This window comes from Protopterus annectens, chromosome 3.part0 (genome assembly GCF_019279795.1).
Source record: "Protopterus annectens isolate FY-2018-M chromosome 3.part0, PAN1.0, whole genome shotgun sequence".
In the NCBI taxonomy this organism is placed as follows: domain Eukaryota; kingdom Metazoa; phylum Chordata; order Ceratodontiformes; family Protopteridae; genus Protopterus; species Protopterus annectens.
Window position 1 is genome coordinate 31,855,211 of NC_056731.1, and position 22,375 is coordinate 31,877,585.

The 22,375-nt window shown below is 37.9% G+C and overlaps 1 protein-coding gene across 1 annotated transcript in view; it reads left to right on the top strand.

Annotated features, from left to right (window-relative positions):
- PIP4K2A (phosphatidylinositol-5-phosphate 4-kinase type 2 alpha) overlaps positions 1 to 19,522 on the top strand; it is a 1,425,784-nt gene extending 1,406,262 nt beyond the window's left edge. Inside the window, 1 exon segment of the mRNA XM_044064562.1 lies at positions 19,315 to 19,522. Coding sequence (XP_043920497.1) covers positions 19,315 to 19,395 — 81 coding nt within the window. The 3' untranslated portion in view covers positions 19,396 to 19,522.
- Positions 19,523 to 22,375: the final 2,853 nt, after the last annotated feature.

Here is a 22,375-nt window from a genome sequence, read left to right on the forward strand (position 1 = left end):
TTAGTCTTTTGCTGTATTTATGGTATGCCAAACAAGATAGAAGTATATGAATCGGTCACAATTAAAAAAATTATCCAGTCTTTCAAAATTATGCACGTCATTCATCCATTCCTGAATGCTGGATTGTAGCCTGCAACATGTGGGATTTGTTTAACCTCCTTGTTAAATTCATTGTCTGCAAGCAAAGCCAGTGTCTTTTCCTCATAAGTGTGATGTGTGATTGTCAGCACCATGCTACTGCCCTCGTCAGCCTTGATAATATATTTGCAAATTTTAAGATTTAATAATGTCTCTCTGTTAAAGATGTCAAATTATAAAATTAGTTTGTAGTAAGAGGCCCATCCAACGCTTTTCTAATGCTGGACTTGCATTCCGCTTTGAAAGAAGCAATGTTATGTTTCAGTGATGCAGTAAAAGAACTTGTTTTATTTTTTTTTTAATGTCACAATGCTTTCCCTAAACTTGGTCAAACAGTAAAGCTAAACTTGCAGGTATGTGATTTTAATGAAAAATAACTTGTATGATTGAAACCTGTCGCAGTAAGAGAACGTTAAAATAAAATGTACTGTATATGGCAGTGGTAATAAACAGTAAAACTGTAATAAGAACAAATAAAAACAACGGTTAGTGCTTTGGTAGATATACTACTACTTCAGACTGTATAAAATCTAAATAAAGTAAATGATTAATATACAATCGAGTAGAACACAAACTACTAGACCAAGGTATAACAAGGTATAACAACCATATGATCCCATTTAAAATTGCAGAGAATAACGTCACTTTGCCTTTAATTTAGGCCTTAAAGAGACCTTGTCATTCAGTCCCCCTTTCTTATCTGCCTGCAAATGTAGGATCCAGAACAACTCTCTCACTTCAGTGGCATTCTTTATATCACCCATCCTACCATTGTCTCTCATGACTTCTACAACTTTAAAGTCTTAAAGCTTAGCTTAGCTAATTAATTATTACTGTCATTTGCCTCAGATCCCGTACATGTTCCCTCATCCTTTTCATCAAACTACGGTTAGTCTTACCTACATAAAAGTTTTGACATGTCACACATTGTGCTAGGTAAACTAAATTCCTAGTTTGACACACAGGAAGGACCTTGAACTCGTATCTTTTATGTGTAGATGGGTATATGAAGGCAGTACTTGAGTCTGTCAGATGACAAAAACTACACTTGTTACAAGGGTATGTACCAGTAATAGTAATTGTACCGATATATCTCGTGTAGTTATTATAGCACAACAGCCTTTTTAATGACTTTTTATTTCTAAACGTGGAGTTGGGAGTCATCCCTATTATACTGTTAACTTGTGTATCTGATGTCAAAATATGCCAATTTTTATTAATAACTTCACGTACCATGTTAATATTACTTGGATAAGATAGATTTTATGGTTGGTGCTTTCACATAAAAATTATTGTTATATCTTACTAACATCCTGTTGTGTATTAGAAATGTATGGGGCAGCTCTATTACTACGTAAAGCCATCACTTCATGTATCCCTTGTTCTATGTCTTTATTTTTATAGCCTCGATCCAAAAACTCATGTTTCATAACATTCATCTCATCATAGAACTTATCTGAATTAGTTAGGCGGGAGGTTCTCATAGCCTGTCCCCTAATAATAATTGTGTATATGTGTGGTAGGGGGGACTACTCCTATGGAAAATATGATTTGTATGACAACTTTTTCTGTAACGTGTAGCAACAATGTCATTCATCTCATTTCTGACCAACTTGATATCTAACAAATCAATACATCTCTCAGAAATATGATAGGTGAGTCTTAAAAAATCCGTGGTGTCATGTAAATAACTGAAGAACCATTGGAATTCACTTTCACTTCCTTTCCAATAAATAAATACTTCATCCACGAATCTGCGATAAAGTAAAATGTTGATAGAGAATGCATTGTTATCAGAGAAGACACATTGTTCCTCCCACTGTGCTAACACCATGTTCGCATAGCTGTTAGCACAGGAGGTAACCTTACTACACCAGTCTTTTGTCAGTAATAAGACCTCATAAAGATAAACACATTATTGTCCAAAATAGTTTCAATTAATAAACAAATTAAATCTAAGGTTTGTGGAGTATATGTGCTGTGTGTTAACAAAAAAGCTTTACAAACTCTAAGCCTATATCATTAGGTATGACTGTAAATAATGAACATATGTCTAATGTTGCAAACAAATAAATGTCCTTCTGTCCTAAGACAGTATGAAATGAAAACAATTATAATAAAAATTGTTTAGAGTAATTCAAAACCACTTCATTATCTTTTAGCACCATCTTTAATTTAAATGGTGTTCTACAAATATGGACATCATCTTAATTAGCCATCCCTGAATAAGAGAACTCTCAAATGTTTTTCTTGTAAAGAACTTTTAAATAGTATGAAGAAAGGTTGAAAGTTTTAAATAATGCCAAAAGTGAATTCGGAACTAACTTATTCCTGAGTACACTATTATCTCCTGGCAGCAGGCTGCTATTTCTGTTGAAATGTCAAAGATACTCTTTTTTTTTCAGGCAGATGGATATCTGACTGCTACTGAAATTGCTCCCGTGTCTGAGGTGGATTCCCCACTGGATAGAAAAAGATTGCATGGTCACGGGGTAGAAAATACATTGTCTGCTTTTGGTTAGAAACAGAAAAATCTTTTGAGTGCGTAAAATAAGTATTCAGAATCTTTAGTTTGGAGTGCTCAAGCGTCATATTGCTACTGATGCTATAGCAAGCAGTCAGGCTTCTGAAAAGGAGGTGCTTTCTTAGAATTGGCGCAATCGTGCAGTGCCTCATTCCAGCAGGCAGATTTCTCATAGTCCTCAACTAGTTTTTCTTTCCATTCAGAGACCGGAACTTCAACAGGAAAGATATTGACTAATTGGATATTGCATCAGTAAGTAGTGGATCAAATGAGAGTATTAATAACAACAAACAAAAGAGTATCTTATAAGAGTGTGACTATTATTATGCCCATTCAGTGAATAAAAACATTATAAAGAAGATAAGAAGTATAAATCGATCATTGTTTTCAGACAGGAAACAGATTCAAACATTCAGGTTCTAAGTTAAGCACTACAGCCTTTAAAGTTATGTGGCAACTTGTAGTAGATGCCATCACTGTGTTTATGTTAATATGGGTAACTGTTGACAGTAACTGTCATGGATTAGGCTGTCGAAGGAATTTCATTTCATTAGGCTAACCTAGCTGAAGGTTGTGCAGAATATAAAAAGTAACAGATGTGTGAACAGTACTCTGATCCCTCCTTATATCAGAAAGGTCCTACTTGCACTGCCTAGTTAGATGTGGGGGATTGCAGTACTGAGAGGAGAGGGCAAGGTACCCCTTGGTGCAGTGAAGCAGAGTTTAGCTTAGCTGAGTGATAAGGTTGCAGCTGGGGGCAGCACATTGCTCCTTAGCAGTACTGGGGAGCTGATTGAGCAACAGTGCAGCACCAGAACAAGATTACGAGTACTGTGTGTGTGTGTGGGGTGGGGGGTAAAGTAGGGATATAAAACATGTCCAGCATTTTATATTGGAAAGACCACTCAACATCTTTAAACTAGAGTCTATGTTCATTGTTTTGCAGTTAGGTCCATCAATATAAATAATGCACTTTAATTGACATACATACTAATGGCTGTATTACAGAGGATGTATGTTTTCTGTTTATTTTTTTATTCCAGATATTAGAGAGGGAGGTGCAGAACATGTCTTGAAGTATATGGAATCTCTGTGGCAAGTGAGATTGAATGTCACAAGCCTGCCTGATAGGACTGTAATGGTGAAGTTTAAAGCTGCTTAAACTAAAAGGATAAAAGCATTAATTTTAGACTGCATTCTTAAGTAAGAAGGCCATCGAGTGTCTCTTATTATTGTGAGGTGAGAGCAGTGATTGTTTTATTTATTGGGTTAAACCAGATCATACATCTGTCATTAAGAGCTTTTAGCTTAACTCTTTCAGTGTCTGAAGAAGTCGGTGTAAGATGAAAGTGCTTACTGTGAAATGAGTACATTAGGAGACATTGTTATGTTTTGGGAATCGGCATATCCCATTGTGGGAAAATATGGTAGGAAGCTATGGGTATTTGGTCAGAGGTAGGCTTCTTTTGAGCTATTTAGGTAAAAAATAATTGGTTCCAAACAAATGAGTCAAACCAAATACTTTTTAGGAATCCACTTTATGATGATGCCAGGGAACAGCGAAAGAATATCAAGTCAAGTGATATTAGAAATACTTGGTCTGGGGATATAAACGTCTTCTGCAACATCAACAGAATGGTTTGGAGGGATAGGTATGTTTAACAGAGGATACCATTGCTCTGGAATAGACTCCCCATCCACATAAAACAAAGCTCATCCCTGTCGTAACTTGGATCTATGGGTGGGAAACAGAAAATGTACCCCGGGACTGCCTCCTGTACAGATTTTTTGGACAGAGGCAGCTCCTAAATGCTCTATCCCATGCATGGGTCCCCTAAAATTATGTATGATAGGATCCCAGTTATTCTTACTAGGGGTAATATATAATTATTGGCCATGGATGGATAAGGCCAGTCTAACACCAAATGGGATAGGTTAATTCAAACACCAAAAGGGAAATTGGCTAGGTTTAAAATGGTCTGCAAGGGCAGCTAGCCTAGTACTTATCTGTGAACCTGTGAAATTTATGCTCTGCAATGCAAGAAGTGTAAATAAACTGGAATTCTTGGAGTCATGTACAAATGAGATCAACATAGCAGTCCTTGCTGAGACATGATTTAGTGAGTTGCTGAAAACCTTTTGTTTGAAAGGTTATGTTGGCTATCCTAATATCAGACGTAACAGGCAAGGCCAAAAGCTTGTCTCCTTTTGTAAGACAGCACCGTAGTTCAACATTAGCTTATACTGCTGATGTATTTGAGGTTATTTCTACTGTCTGTTGGGACTGAGTGTTAAGATTAAGGTGGTAGGTTTTTATAGGACTCTTGTCTCTGGGAAATAGGGAACTCAATGAATAGCTTTATGCTAACTTTGCTATGGATGAATGTTGCCTATATCTTGGGGATTTAAATGTAGCAGAAGTAGCATGGCAAATGTTCCTCAACAAAATAATTTTTGTTAAATCATCATTTTAGGTACTATTACTTCCATGGCATAGACTCAGCAAGTTAAGACTCCAAGAAAGAATAACATACTGGATGTGGTCCTTGCAACAGGTTTCATCTGTCTTTGTGAATTATGCCTGATTCCATCACTTGGTATTTCAGACCACCATGGGGTATGCTTTAATTTATTTACCAGGGACAGGAGTTTTAGGATTAGGGAAGCATTACTTAAGAAGCTTAGAAATTCTGCTAAGAATAATTTATATATGTAGCTGAGACTGAAAAAATAAATTTGCTGGAAAAAGTGTAGCTGATAAGTTTTTATTCCAAGTCAAATTCTTTAATTAAAGAATATGGCCCATATTGGAAAGGTAAAGATAAGTCAGATGTCAAGAGATCCCATGGTGGATTAGAAGGCAACTGAGACCATCAAGAAAGAAAAAAAAAAACTCTAGTTGAGTGGAGCTGAAGAATAACGGATGGTGCAGTAGTGCAGCAGTAGCATTGTCGCCTCACAGCAAGAGGTTCTCCGGTCCGATTCTCATTGGAGTGCCTTTTGTGTGGAGTCTGCATGTCCTCCCTGTGTTCGTGTGAGTTTCCTCCAGGTACTCCTGTTTCCTCCCACGTTACAAAGACATGCATCTGGAGTGTTTCCCCCAGGGCCTCCACTGAAAATTGGCTTCGTTCGAAGAACTTTCCCAGTTAACAAATGATAAATAAATAATCCATGAAACAGAAAAAAGACCAGATATAAGGACATTAGAAATTTAGAATAAAATACAGAAGCGCTATAAGGGACAGCAGAAACTAAAACTGGCAAGTAATACAAAGGCTAATATGAAATCTTTTTTTTAAATATGCTAAAGAATATAATGACAAAATATTGAAATCACCTGACCCTTTTAGATGGTTAGAACTTGACTGTAGGTAATGAAAGCATAGTTGTTTTTAACTAATTTTCATACTTATGCACAGGAAAATCTTTTTGTGGTCCAGGTATATTTCACTGAGTAACACAGAAAGCCCGTAAATTAAAATGAGGTGGAGAACATGAAACCTTACTAAACCAAATGAGTACACCATATCTGGAACAACTGAATGGGTTTTTGTTCTGTAAAATGAGGGACAAATTATGTCAGACATTAACTTAATTCAATAATTTTTGCATGATAGCTACATCCCTACCTTTTGGTAACAAGCATTCATAACTCCTATTTGTAAGGGTGGTGGTACTGTGTGTGCCGAGAATTGCAGTTAGTTTGGCTGGCAACATCAAAAAAATCCTTTGAGAGGGTCCTGGTCAAAAGTATGAAATAAATGCAAAGAATTTAATTGTTAAGATCACTCAGCACTGGACACACAAGGCAGGTCCAATGTAAACAATCAAGTGACATTTTATTCAGATTTGGTATTTGTTTGTGGTAATAGAAACCCATAGATATTCATTTCTTGGATATTGCCATGGCATTTGATTGTGTGCCACATATGACCATTGTAACAGAACTTAAAATAGTATCATAATCCATACATTAAATATGAATATAAGTATCTGAAGTTAAAAGTTGGGTGCCTCAGCAGTCAGTTTTGGGACCCTTTCTGCTTCATTTTTTATGGCTATGCTGATCAACATGCTAGATCCCGGATTTGCAATATTGCCAGCCTAGGTAATAATATTAAAGATCTGGAGTATCTCCAAAGATATTTGGATGAACTGTACATGTGGGCCACTGTAAAATGGTGATTTGTTTGATAATGCAAAGTGTAAAATTATATATGTGGGATCTAGCAATGAGCATTACCCTATATATAGGCATTAGATAAGGATGTTATTTTAGAATGCACTCATTTCAAGGATTTAGGTACATCAGTATCAAACAGACTGGATTACAACAATTGTGTTGGTTACGTTATTAGGACATTTTTATTTATTTATTTATTTTACATTTGTTAACCGGGTAGCCCGTTTTCAACGGAGACCCGGGGAGATAAGCTCCATAACAATAGTACAACAAGATTACAAAAATTTTTAAAAGTATTACAAACTTTATACGGTGGTGGTGCTATGGTAGCGTTGTCGCCTCACAGTAAGATGCTGTCTGGTTCGATTCTCAGCTAGAGCGTCTTCTGCGTGGAGACATGCATGAATGGGCGTACCTTCGTTGAAGGTTGTGCGTCAGGCCTGGCAAGCCGGTATGTAAAAATCAACTGCCAATCATTAGCGGACCGGAGTTCCGCTGTGGCGACCCCTAACCGGGAAAAGTCGAAAGACAAAGAAGAAGAAGATACAAAAAAGTTTGACAGTTGCCAAGAATCACAATTTACAAAAAGGTGAATGTAAAACAGAAAATATTACATTTCTTAAGCCTTATTACAGACAGTAATATGAAACTCATTAGATATATAACTAAAAACCATTGTGGTATTTTCATTTGGTAGAAGTAAGACAAGAAGATAGAACAGAAAACATTTGATCGAAGGCATGAGAAACAGGGCAGGAGTACATGATACAATTGATAGTGTAAACTATTTATTCAAGAAACATTGAGGTGCCAGTTCCATTGTTTGACATTCAGTCACACAATCATTGAATATCAATCTGCTTTTTAATTATTCCTGTAGTAACATTAAAAGACTAGAGTCCATTCAGAAGTGTTTTACAAGATTTGTTAGTATATTGAAGTGGACAGGGTATGAAGCTGGATTTAAAAATTATGAATTTGTGTAGTACAGCGTACAGGCTGTTTAGGTGCGACTTGATATGGGCATACATGTGTTTTAGTACTATTGAAGCCCAGGTTGCTGTGAATATTCAGGTTTAAAAATAATACCTTTTTAATGGCATTCGGCAGCAGGACTGGACTGCTTGGAACACATTTTTTTTTTTATAGAATAGGCAAATGAAGGAACAAACTTCCATTAAACAACAATCAAACTCTTCAAAATCCTTCAAAGTAAAAGTGGGTATTTCATTTGGGGATCAGGTTTATAGTACTTATGTTTTTTTTTTCTAATAGCGTCACTAATGACCTCTTATGAGGTTCATACCATTTGCAATACATTGAAACACTGCATCATAAGCTACTCCTTGTCCTTTGGCATCTCTGTGGCAGTAGTCTTTCCGTTGGACTATTGTCTGTTTTGGAATGAGGAACCAAAATGTAGATATTCATTTAGTGTTCCTTACAAGGGAGCCGCCAGGAGGATCCTCAATTTAGCCTCATGTGTAAGTCAGAACAATGACATAAGTGCAGGCACTCATTGAGTAGGTTCAGATGCAACACTCCCATACTTTAAAACCAAAGGGTCCTGATATGGACTTTAATGTGTTAAGTTGTTTTAAATTGGTGTATTATTTTAATTGATTTATTTTTTGTTAATTGAACTATAATTGTATTATTGATGATTGAAGTGTTGCGTAAGGTGATGGTTTTCTTTTGTGTTAAAACTTTTATAGGTCAGTTGTGACCAAGGCAGTAGGTGTTATTAAAGTTTTTGGACTGCAGCATGATGTTGTCATAATAATAATAATTATTATTATTATGCATTTAATGTATTACCACAAATGGCCAAGGAAATTAAAGCTAATAGGAAGGCAAAATGTAAGCCCATTTTGGGATCAGGGAGGCTGGCATGGTAGGTAACAAAGTAGATATGGCAAAACTATGGTTATACTTTTATCTAATAATGTGTTTAGTACTAAACCTACTATAAATACAGAATGGACAGTAGCATTCATCATATGATTATAGAAAAATTGGGGACACTACCAACATTTGTTTTTATAGGAATTTGAAACAGACTTTGGAAAGAAATAGAAGTAACTTAGATTTTACCCAAAGTAGGGGCATTGTTAAATGGGATCATTGCAAAGATTTGTTGCAGTGAGTGGGCTTCTGAGAGATATCACATGTAGAGTTCATTAGGATTATAATATCTGGGCTTGTTTACTTGGCCATCTGCCTCTCTTATGATGCTTTCTTTATAAGCAAAATGGAGAGGCAGCTGCAAAATAGGAGTTGTCAGTATATGTGTGACATGTAAAGAAAATATAAGAATAATTCACTAAGTGAACATTGCATGGTATGTAAGAACTTGAAAAAATTTTAATTTTTTTTTCATATTAGGAAAAGATACATATATGAATATAAAGGGTAGTTCTTGGGACAACAAAGTTCAAAATAGGGACCTAATATGTCATTTACTGCTGAATGCTATGCCAACACCAGGATTGAACAATCAAATATCTATTGATAGTGTGTTAAAGGTAAGTGAAGCAAAACTGTAAATATTTTTCTCATAACATGAATTATAAGAAGGCAAACCTTGGCTGAAGATGATTATCACTGTTGAAATGACACCCCAACCTCATGAGCAAAAATGGGAAAAAGGCTGTGAATAGATGGGTGGATAACAAGGAACTTTTCTGATATTTAGAGTTTTTTAAAAGACGTTGGGTGTATTTTCAGTTGAGTATTTGTATCACGTGATTTGATGTGATCATGTATTTAAACTGGGGCTCTTGAATGGTTTTGCACATTTTAATGAATTAATTTGATACACAGCAACTGTTTTGGAATCTGAAAAAGGTTTTTTGACATTTTGTTATTTGGATGAAAGCACAAACAATAAAGCATTTCTCTTTTTTTCAATGACATTATTTGGCATAGTTTGTGTGTGTTTACTAATTATGAATAATAAACCTGTTGAGTGTACAATTATGAGTATAATGAAAAATGTTAGACTGTGGCAGTAATGACCCATGAATTAAAACTACTGTGACTTTCTCTGTACCGATTTGAGATTTCTTTGCAAAACCTTCATGTAATAACAATTAGGTGATCTGCTATAAATACAACTAAGATTGCAGTTCTAGCCTCAGACATGCAGCACTCCTGTGAATTTGACTCCATGGTTTTAGCCACTTAAAAGAATTGTATTGCAACTGTGGCATTAGGCGTGTTACAACTAAATAAAATATGTTTTTCTTGTGTAATAGAGAGGCCTTTCTTCTTGTGATGCAATGCCCACTCAGTAAAAATTATTTTAGATGATTATTGTGCTTGCCATGCAAAGCAAAAGTTCTTCATAGCATCCACAATGAAAGCATAGTATAATGAAAAATGTCATACTCTAGCAGTAAACGAACATAAGCTAGACACTGGGGCCTGTGTTTGAAAGGCTGAATCTCAGTTCATATTTGATATTTCATTATAATACTTGTAAGTCATAACAAGTTACTGAGCTGCAACCACACCAAAGTCATCACAGATTTCAATGCAGCACACGTCTGAGTTTGGCTTCACAATTTTAGCCACCTAAAAGCATGGCATTGTAGCCACAGCATTTTATCACTGCAATAGATGCATTTTTCCTGGGGAAATATATAGGATGTTTACTTTTCATATAATAGGAACTTGGTACACATACATATTGGGCATTAGTTTTCCTCAGCTTTTTGTGCAGATAGTATCAGACTGTGGCAGCCAAAACCTTCTGAAATTCTGGATTTAGTAGCTCTGTGTAAGAGACCATATGTTCACTAAAGCCAGTTCACAGTAAAGATTCTGGGACTTCAGTAAGATACATGGGTAGAAAATACACACATATACTGTCCCATTTGAATGTGTCCCTCCTAACAGAGTGCACTATCTTTGACTGTGAATGAATAACATAAATGTGTGTGCTTGTGCTTTTTTTACTTTTGGGCCCAGCTATGAAAAAGGCATTAGGCTTCAAAAAGTTTGGTGTGGCATAAGCTGCACTCCCCAAAGATGTTGTGTCAACCACGCTCCTCCGAGAGCACTCACCAATTGGAGGGCTAAATTATTCATAAAGGAGCTTCTGCCATCAGCATCTCTTCCTCCTTTCATCCCTTCTTCATCTTCTTCCAAAAAGCATGAAGGGTATCATGACTTAGATAATGAGAGAGGGGGAAGGATGGTGGATAGATAAAAATACAAGAGTAAAGCTAAAGAGACAGCGAGAGAGAGGAGCACAAACCCTCATTCTCCTCAAAGGAAGGACCTACAGATATGAAGATCTACAGGCTTTCGGTGCCTTGGTCTGCTTCTCAAAGTTTATTTACGTGACCCCACGACACCAATCACCTTTTGCTATGGCTCTGGGCTCAGAGTCTTTAAACTTTCCTGCCATGAGTATTCATAGTTCCTTTCTGTCTGCAGCTCCTACTTCAGCTAGGCTTCACTCCCTCTTTTTACCCAAAAAATCCTGCTGTATTTTTACCAGAGCCTTCCCCACTTTGGATCTTAACCTCTTCCTTTTGGCTCCAAAACCTAGATCTGTCATTGCTAAGATTGCAAGCCATCCTCAACAGCATCCTGTAGGTCTGCCAGATCAGCTGGGAGTGTTAGGTCCACCTGGGCCTGTAAGAAGGTATGCAAATGCCCTAAGTGTCATCCCCTCTGCCTTCGGTTCTAACTTTAAGTATTCCTATCTCAGTCCATCTTTTGATGCCAGGGCCTATGGGTGCAAATGTTCCTTTCCCCCTCTGTCAGTGCCGATAACTTGGCTGCCTCAGCCACTAGCTTCCTTCTTGATGTTCTTGACTGTGGCTCCTTCATCTCAGAGCTGAAGCTTAGGGCTAATGCCCTTGGGTTGGGATGGACTCTCATGGTTTTGAAGCTATCCCTTTCCTTGTGTGCCTCAGCCTTAGATAGCTCAGCTTTGATCTGAGCATCAGAGCTGATGGAGTCAGCATTGGGCACTGGTCTCTCACCTGGACCTGCCACTCTGAGAAGAAATGTGTCTATTTGTCCAGCCTTGGAGTTGGCATTTAACATACAGAGGATGCAGTGGGAGACTGGGGCTTCTGTTGCTAACTCAGAACATCCTGGTCCTTTCATCCTTCATGTTCCTCAAGCTCACGTCAATTAGCTTTGAGCCTTCCCACATTACAGGATCACCTGCTTCTTCAGTTCCACCCAGCATCTCTCCCCAGGAGGCTCACATGAACAGCCCACACAAGAGGAAGTTTTTGTACTCCTCTGGGGAGTTGCTGTCAAGGATTCTGACCTCAACAAAGGGGAAGGATCCCCAAAATCCCACCGTGAAGATGCCTCTTTTGGCAACTTATTAGAATTCATGAGACAGCAGGGGGTGGACCCCAGAAGCCCCCACCACTGAGGAGTCTGTATTTCTTCAGGCTTTTGATTGGGGCCCATCCAGATGCCCTAATTGATTTCTTATCCTGGGGAGCATGGAGAGACCCCAATATGGTAGAGTCAATACCCTGGAAGCCTGATAACGTTTTAGCCTCCCCCAAAGATAGAGCCTTTTAGAGCAGAGGTTCAGCAGTGGATGCTGTCATGGTTGCTGCAGCCACCAAGAAAAAGATCTCCAAGAAGAGCTATATGGTTCACCACTTAACAAGGAGTCTCGGGAGCTGGACTGCCTGGGGAAGTGTACTTATGCTTCAGCCACCTTTGCTGTGTGCTGAACTACTTGGCTACTGAACTACTCTGAGATTTGATTTGATTTCGAAGATGTCAGAGACTGTGTCAACACAGCTGCCACTGGAGACTCAAAAGTCTCTAAGTTCTGCTGCCTACCATGTAATGCATGACTAATGTATCCATAAGACCTCTTTTGAATGCTGAAGATGGTATTGCTTGCCCAGTAGGCACCTATATTTATATCCAGCACAGTTGTGTAACTTTGCTCATTTCTTCAAGGTATCCTTTCTAAATCCCTGGTTTGATGGTTCCACTTTATTTCGTTTCATAGCCAAGGATACATTGACTAAGAGTGAACAGGAAGGGAAGATGTCTGCTATTGTGGTACATTTCTCCAGCCTTCAGAGGTCCTTTTCCAGGAACTAGAAAGGAAGTAAGCTGCTCTTTATTTTGCAAGTCACAGCAGTTTTTCCAAGAGGCTCCTGGGGATGGTTCCCTCTGCAGTGATGGGGTTGCTTCAATGGACATTGCCCCACAGGCAGGAGCAGTCTGCAGAATCATGGCTTCAAAGGGTCCCTTCTCTGCTAAGGCCTTTCAGCATCCCTGAAGAATTGCCTGGCTGCTTCTCTCTGGAGGCAGTTGGGAGCACCTGGCTCTTCACCTCAAAGCTTTGGAAACCATTAGTTCAGATGCTTGGGTGTGGAGAGTCATATCCAGTGGTTATTCCATTCCCTTCCACTACACTCCAGTGGAGAATTTAAGATCCCTTCACAAATGGTCTGTCCCACCTTTGAAGGGAAGAAGCAGTCATGGTAATTGTCAAAGGAAAAATATACTTAAAAAATGATCAGTACACGGTAGGTTCAGGTTAAGGCACTTTAATCTTGCAGCAAGGAGACAAAAATGTGCTAATACAGAGTTTGTCTGACTAGAATCAGGAAATGCAAGCATTTTTATACATTTTCTAATAAGACATTGCCTACCAAGCTGACGTAGTGAATCACAAGTTTTGTCATCATCATTTCGTAGTGATTGTTTTTACAATATTCTGCTTGTACTATCAATTTATGTGAGAAACTTCCTAAGAAAAAGAACGTGGCCTTGGCTACCACCAGTTAGATATATACAATGTTACCATTCAAGGTACTATGGCTAATTCGAGCACAAAGCAAGTATAGATTGCAGTTCATTTCTCTAACAGTCCTTTGTCTATGTTATCTCTAACTTCTGCAGATGTGCATGTTCTCATACTTCGAACAGAGCTGATTGTTTAAAATCATTACATTACAGAATATAGCATTGTTCATTCATTTCTTCCTGACCTAGCAGATAATCACCTGCTTCTCAAGTACATTTCCAAAAGGCATAAACATGAATATTGTTGTGCTAGCAATTACTAGGTCAGATGGCATCTTGCAAGTTTCAGAAAGCACACTGCAGTTTCAAAAGCATCTTTTAGTCTCATATAAAACTCAGCTGTATATCAAATAGTGCATATAAAATAGAATGAAAAAACGTGTTAACTTATTTAGTTTCTAATTAGCATTAAGCACACACATTAATGCATATTTTTCTGACAGTAATAATAAAATTGCTCCTCAACCAAGTCATTCAAGAGTTCCCACCAGACCAAAGAGGATCCAGGGTCTATTCAAGATTCTTTTTAGTGCCAAAGAAAAACAAGGACCTCCGCCTCATTCTGCATCTCAGCAATTTGAATCAGTGTGTGAAACAGACCAAGTTCTGGATGGTAAGGGTGCAGCCCATTCTCACCTGTGTTGAGAAAAGATAACTGGATGTGCTTGGTAGACCTGAAGGATGCCTACTATAACATGAAGATAGTGAGGCAATCCAGGAGGTTCCTGTGCTTCTGGCTTGGGAGCCAGCCATTATCAGTTCCGATCACTGTCCTTTGGGGTCACCACAGCTCCCCAGTGTTCACCAAGTGCATGGCAGTGTGGCCACGTCTGCAGGAGTTCCAGGTCTTTCCTTTACCTGGGTGTTTGGCTCCTTACAACAACCATGAAGGCATCTTTAATCCTAGCCAGGGACTCTTTGCTTCAGCTATGTCTGTGTTTTGGGCATTATTGTGAACTACAAGAAGTCCATTCTAGAACTGGCAGAAGTCCTGAAATTCACTGTATGCTGTCTGGATACCATCAGTCAAGTTGCTAAATTGCCCCCTTCCAGACTATCCTGTCTATGTATTCAAGCCTCCCAAGTTCTTAAATGTCTCCAGCTTTCTTAGTTCTTCTGCTCCTCACATGTATTTTTCTTGTGCCGCTGGCTAAGTTCTGTTCTCATCAGCTGTCCCTGTTGATTCAGTGGTCAATATCCTGTCATCCTTTGGACTTTCTCATCCATCTTACCAACATATGCCAACACCACCATATTGCTGGGTGGCTTTTGTTTTCCCTAAACCCCAGGCCATGGTTACCACAGACACTTCTCTCTTGAGGTTGGGGTGGGGGTATTTCAAAGGAAGACAGCTCAGAGTACCTAGTCCTAGTCAGAGACCAGCCTTCACATCAATGTCTTGGAGGTAAAGCACAGTCCTCCTAACATTGCAGGCCTTTCAGTACTTTCTCCCCTGACGTGTATTAGCCATCCTGCCTGCCAAGTTGTCACTGGTGTGGTACATAAATGGGGGAACTCTGTAGTGTGCCCTGCATCAAGAGATCATGATAGTGTGCCAATAGGCGATGTCTTCATAATGGTTTCTGATAGCAGTGCACATCCTAAGGAAATCCAACATACTAACAAACTGAGCAGGAGCCTCCTTGTGCCTCATGAGTGGTCCCTCAATCCAGAGTTAACAGTTTGAAAGTTCAGCCATCCCTGCTGTGATCTATTTGCATCCTCCTGGAGGGGGCAGCTGCAGCAGCATTTTTGCTGTGATCCCCCCAAGGGACAGTCACCAAGGGTTGCTTTTCTTTATGCTTGGCCCCAAGTCTCCATTATGCCTCTCTCTCTGTCTCCCAACCACCTTTATAATAAAGTTTCTTCAGAAGGCAGCCCATTGGAAAGCAACCATGATCGTATAGCCTCCTTTTGGCCAAGACAAGTTTAATTCCCTTCTGTGTGGTCTCATCTGTTGCACATGCCTAGTGTTGTGCACTCTGTTCCAAAGCTGATTTCTCACCTCTTGAGACCCCTTACCCAAATCACAAATCTCTAAGATTGACTGGTTGTTTCTTTTAGTTCCATTGATGGCCAGAGTTCCCAAGCTTCTAAGAGAGTTGTCAATTTTATTTATTTATTTGCAATTTGATTACCTGGGAAGTCTACTGGACCGAATTGGCCCATTTTCAGTGGAGGCCCGGGGAGAAAAGCTCCAAGATGCATTATACAATTTAGATGCAAATCATAGTTAATAATAAAAATCTTATGTAGAATAGATGCATTCAGTAACATGCATAGTTAACAAATTCATTAAGCTTGAAGGTAGGGATCACACAGTTTCATTTGAGGAAAACAGATATGGGTTAGGTGTGGAAACAGTTTCCATACAAACCTTTTAAGAAAATGTAAATACGCTTTATACACACATCAACAGTAGAATGCTATTTACAATATTTACAAGGCTGGGCTGTGTAAGGGTAGCTGTAGGAGGTGAGAGCTTAGAGAGAAGCTATAAAAATTGTTGAGAGTTTAGATAGGGTCATAGGAAGATAACTATGAGAGTTGTACAGCTTGGGAACCAGAGCGAGAACCCCCTTGGATTAGGTTGAGTGAAGGCAGGTACATTTCCATTTAGTGGACAGGTGTTTGAATAGCTGGGTTTTGAAGTTTTCTGAGTTTGGTATGGTTCTTAGTGTGGAGGGAAGGGAATTCCATTTTTTTGCCTAATGGGAAAGATAGGAGAAGTTGGCCAGCAGGACGTTTAGGTTTATGGATAGTAATTAAGTTCTGATTTTCAGATCTGAGAGCTCTGTTGGGTGTATAAGGGGGAAGGATGTTAGTTAGAGTGGGACATTTTGTTGGGTGAAATATGAGTCTATGTGCAGTAGTGAGTTGGAGATAGTCTAGGTAGTTTGGGAGTTCCAGCCAATTCAGGGAACTCCCTGTCATCATCCCAAAAACCTTCCACCAGGTGGGTTTATGCTAGTAAATGAAAAAAGATTTTCTATTTGGGCCTCTTCCAAAGGTTTAGATACCTTTTCCACTCATTTGAATACAGTTCTAGATTTCTTGGTGGAGCTGCTTCACTGTGGTCTTAGGTAGTCTACTATCAAGGCTGTTAGCTGCCATATCTAATTTTCAAATAGGCATGAATAATGTACCTGTTGAGTCTCTAAAACTATCAAAGGATTTTCTGAAAGTTGCCTTCCTTTTCAAACCTCCTGTCAGGGATCTGGTACTACCCTGAGATCAGACTCTAATCTTGCAAGCCCTGACTAGACCTCCCTTTGAGCCAGTAAAATTGAAACTGCTCTCTTGGAAGACTTTGTTTTTGGTGGTCATTACTTTTGCATGAAGGATACTGGAACTTCAAGCCTTATCTTTTAATACAATCTTATCTTATTTTTTCATAGGGATAGGATATCTCTTAAGTAGAAATCCTTCCGTCCTTTGTAGCAAAGGTGGCTCTTTAATCAAACCTAAATCAGCCTGTCGATTTATCAGTTTTCTTCCCTATCTTCAACAACAAAGGAGAATACTTGCCGCACTGTTTGGGTGTTCGTTAACTTAGATTTTATCTGGACAGAACTAAGGCTTTTAGGAAGTCTAACCAGCTTTTTATGTCCTTCTCCTAAACTTGGTTGGATAAGCCTGTTTCAAAACTGACTATCCAGATGGCTTTCCAACTGTATTTCCTTATGTACTCATTAAAGAAATTCCTCTACCTGGCAAGCCTAGAGTTCATTCTACAAGAGCTGGTGCTATTTCAGCTGCCTTCTTTGATCAAAACTCTCTTGATATTTGTGCAGCTGCTATCTGGTTTAGCACTCATACCTTTGAAAACCTTTACAAATTAGCTATCCAATCCAGCTTCAGGTCTACCTTTGGCCCTACCATCTTATGGAATGTTTTCTGTTGATACCACCATGGGGTTTTACTGTCTGGAGACTCTGTTCCACAGGTTGAGATGGTCAGAAAAGATAACATTGGATATAATAGTTATGTACTAACCATAATGCTAGATCCTTGTTGTCTTTTTCCATCCATCTCAACCATCCCTTCCTTCCTCCATTCCCTCTTCCAAATTGTCACCAAAAGCCTATATTTGGGACCACTTGTTAGCACCCTTTCTTTCCTAATTCCTTTTGGAATTCTCTTTATTTTTTCCGGGAATGGTTTCTTTGTTTTTTCTGCCTTAGGTTTATGGGAAACAAGTAGGGCAGTAAGGACGGTGTATAATGAGTTGAGGAGGCGGGGCTTCAGTGCTGAAGTATCTGAGGTCCCGGCCTTGGGACCGTTAACCCAGAGGTCGAGACAGATGTAAGAAAACACAAATCTAGCATTATGGTAAGTACATAACGTTCACTTTTATATTATTTAAACAGTGCCATTTATAGTATCTTAATATTTCTTTTTTTTTTAATTTTCTGGCATTTTAAGTTCACATAAAGAAAAGAAAATACAAGATATAAAACTCAGTCATCAAAATAAAGCAATTAAACTATATAAAGTCCATAACAAATGGTAATATCAAACAATATCATTAAAATTTTTCTAATAAATCTTTAAATTTTTGCCAATATAATTTCTCATGAGTGATATTCATGATTTGGTGTATATAATTTACAGTGCTTTCTTACATACACTTTTCGCTAGACAAATAAAAGCTGAAAAAGAGAGAATGTTTTTACTTTTCCAATTCATTGTAATTACCTTTCTGGCAATAGCCAGGATAGACCATAAGAGAGGCATTTCAGTTCTAGAAATAGAGTCTGGAACTGGCACATTAAATGAAATTAAAGAATCAGTAGTATTACAGTTGTCTGATCACAGCCTTTAGCAATTTTTTAAAATTCTTCCCAAAATAGAACAACCATTTGACTTTCCAAAGTCAATATTTCCTGTCTGCCACTAAGTGACTATTACATCTCCAGTGTCTTATATTTTCCTTTTTGCTAAAGTATCTTAATATTTCTTATGCAGTACTGAAATTATCAGCATATGCTGGAGGTTTAAGCTAAGCCACCCATTTAATGATTTGTGATGCCAATTAAGAGCAGGTGCAAAAAGCTTATTTATCCTCTAGTTGTACTCGTCTCTGTAAATAGTGGTCTGGTTTGACATTGGTGTGAAATTGTAAAATGCAAGATGTTTTGTACACATAAATAGCAAGGCCAGTGGTACACTGTCTTTGGTGTGGTAAAATAAATACATACACACCTGAATGTCTATATATTTAGGAAACAGCAAACATTCGAAATATTGAACATAAGATCATCGTTTAAAAATATTTACCAACCTGATGGGGAAAAAAAATACAAAAATAATGAGTTTTGCAGGGGACAAGTCTTCTTGCATCTCTCGTGTGGCAACTGTGCTCCCTACATCACTTGCTATTTAAATATACCAAGTATGGGATTGCATAACAGTGGGAAAGAGACAAAGTTCAGACTCACGCAGCAATTTGATTCAAGTGAACAGATACACACACACACACACACACACACACACACACACACACACATGCATGTATATTATAATTTTTATTGTCTTACAACCAAGTACTGCAGGTGAGTAAATTTGTATTTAAATATCTTCATGACACGGTCATAAAAAAATTATCACAAAACATTGTAGAAATTCTTTTCTTTAACTTGTGCATTTTTTTTAATAGGCTGGCGCTGTAATCTCCACTGTCAACCCAGAACAATATTCAAAGCGTCTGTACGATTTTATCACCAACATCCTGACATAGTATACCACTTATTTACAGACAGATACAGGAAGTGGGAGCAGGATGGGATCACAGTCTTGTGGATGGAATACAGGCAGATCTCCGCAAAGTGCTGTACTTGGAGAAAGCGAATCCCTTGTTTACACCTTCTGGAAAAGATGGCCAATGGGGAAACCTAGCTTTATCTGCTTCCTGATACTCCAGCATAGTACTTGCTACTGCAGACTTTGTTTTTGTGCAAAATAAATACATCAAAATACTGATCAGCTTTAACCAGAGTGCATTGCATTTGCAACACTCCGATATTAGCTGCGGTTGAACCGGTATTGGGTGGGAGAGGGTGGGAAGGGAGTAACGCATGTTAAAAATTACAGTATGGCTAAGGGTATGAAATGATAAACTGTAGATCAGTTTATTAAAATGGAGATGTAAGGCAGTATTCCTGTGGATCTCGCTAAGAATGTTACACTTTTACACAGCAGGCTGGCACTCCTTAATGTAGCTATATTATTTGTTTTTTTTTTTTCTTCAAAGGGTCGATGCCATAACAAATGTTGGATGTGTGTGAGTGTGTTTGTATGTATGTGTATGTGTACATGTAGAATTTTGCCAAGAACCATGTCAATACTCTCACTCACATTCATAACTTTTATTTTTTTGTCTTGGGCAATATGACAAAATAGTATTATATTCTTGCAGTATAGGGCTTACATTGTAGGTATTAATAAATTAACTTCTTAATGATATAATGCATAGTTCTGGTTAATTGTAGTATATTAGAATGTTAAAGAATGTTGCTCTAAAAATTTATATACACTTTTCTTTGTCCAAGTGTTTGTGCATAATCATTAATTTTTCCTTATTGAGAGATCTGGATGATGATGTTAGTGGATAAATGCTGATATTTGTTTTGTGAGTGTCCTTGTCTTCTGGACAATAAAAGTGTTAGGGCAGCCTGTAGTTCAGCAGACTAGCTGCAATTCTTGCCAGCTATCTGGTTGGAACGTATAGTGTTTTAAAGAAAACATTTGATTTTGAAGTATCCAGAGATAAGTAAAGGCAGAATAAGTCAGTGTGTTGTTGGATGTCTTCAGTGAAGTTTTACCTGTTTCCACAATTTATTGTAGAACATATTGCCTAAAACTATTATTGCCAGTTTTATTTTTTTTTCTGTTACAAAACTGCAGTTTTGCTCTGAAATTTTGTTACTGTTTGTTTACGTTTCATTCCTTAAGTTCTGATGCTAAAGATTACTAAATATGCTTGAAACTGTATTTTGGATTTACACACTGTGCTGAAGCTGTGCCTTGATTTTTTTTTTTTAATAGTGGTTAGTAGATCTTTGGAGCCATTCAACCCAAACAGTAACACCCCACTGGTGATAATTGGAAATGACTTTATAGGAGTGCCAGAGCCATCTTTTTCCTTTTCCAATCAGTTCATGTCAATACCATTAAAACTGCAAGTTTTAATCTTCAGTATATAATGGGTGTGTAAGACAGATATATTAGCAACCAATCACAGCATCTTCAATGGCCAAAAAAGCAATATATTCATCCCTGCAGCTGTATATTGAATTAATTTTGTTTTTTTACTCTTGGCATAGTGAGGTTAACAGCATTGTAATGTAAACTGTACAGTTATGTATTTTATGTATTTAAAATAGATTGACAAATTTTTTCACAAATACTGTGCCAGTCACTTTCATTTCAGAATTTCCGTAGCATACTATGGTAGTTGTAGTGTAAGAGTACAGAAGATGGCCCTTGTAACAAAGTATGAGGTACACTTTCATGATTTGGATAAATGTATCTCATGTGACTGGTAAGTGTATTTTAATTGCTTTTAGCAGCTTACAAAATGCACTTTTTTGTCTGCAACAGTCTTTGTCTTGTTATTGTTAATAAACTGTTCATTTGTTCAGGGTTTTAGCACCTCACCATGTGTCTGTGGCATAACACACTCCATACATGAGCATTGCTTTATAAAATAAAGCACTTTGGTGACTCAGCTGTTGTTTGTTTTTTTAACATAAGTATATGTTTCACTGCATTGTTTATGACCTCTGTCTTTTCCTTCAGCCCTGCATCATATGCTAGTTAGTTGTCACCTGTTTCTCTTGACACCATTGTCATTTTGAATGCAGTGTTTCCAGATTGTGCTGTAGGCTGGAGTCCACTGACAAGCTTGCCACTGGTCCGGACCTGCTGGCACTGTCCACAAGATTATTAATCGAAAAGAATGGATCATCATCATGAGAAATTCCAGAAATGCCATCAGTTTGGAGGAGTGGCATCATGTGGCAGTAATCAGCACAAAGGCAGGGACATCTCTGGAGTGATTAGAGTACTACAGTTTCTGGGTATAAGGAGCTTTGATAGCAGGACTGAGGAACAGAGTTAAATGCTTAGATATATTCATCCTGTGTTTATAAACAGTTATGATTATCTTTATTATTACTGTTTTCACTGTTTGACTTCTGTGAAGTCTCAGATGCTATAATGATGTTATATGGGATTGTAAGTCTGTTCCTGTTGGTTGGCTTTTGTTGTGACTGAAAAAGGTTTTCTAACCAGCTCAACTCCCTAGTTAACAATTATAAACAAATAATTACATCTCAGAATAAAACTACCTGGAAAGTTAAAGGATGAACCATTGTTTTAGATTTTTTATTTCGGCTATTGTACTGTATAGGTAATTTTTATTTCTGTTTTTGTTGTGCTGTTTCTTCCTCTGACACTTTAGTGTCATTCTCCTTCTAGCAACTTTATATGGAAATTTAGTGTACAGAAATAAGTTCAGTAGTCTGGTTTCTTAGTGACTTTAATCTTGTTCGTAACTTTACATTTGTACCCTGTTAAACTTCTGTTGTCATTGATTACTTGGTGGTGGTAACTGAGTGCTGTATCTATAACTGTTAGCCATCTTGGATTTTCTGTGATGCAATCGATTTGAGTTGTAGTTCCAGCAACTACACAGAAACACACATACAGTATTGATG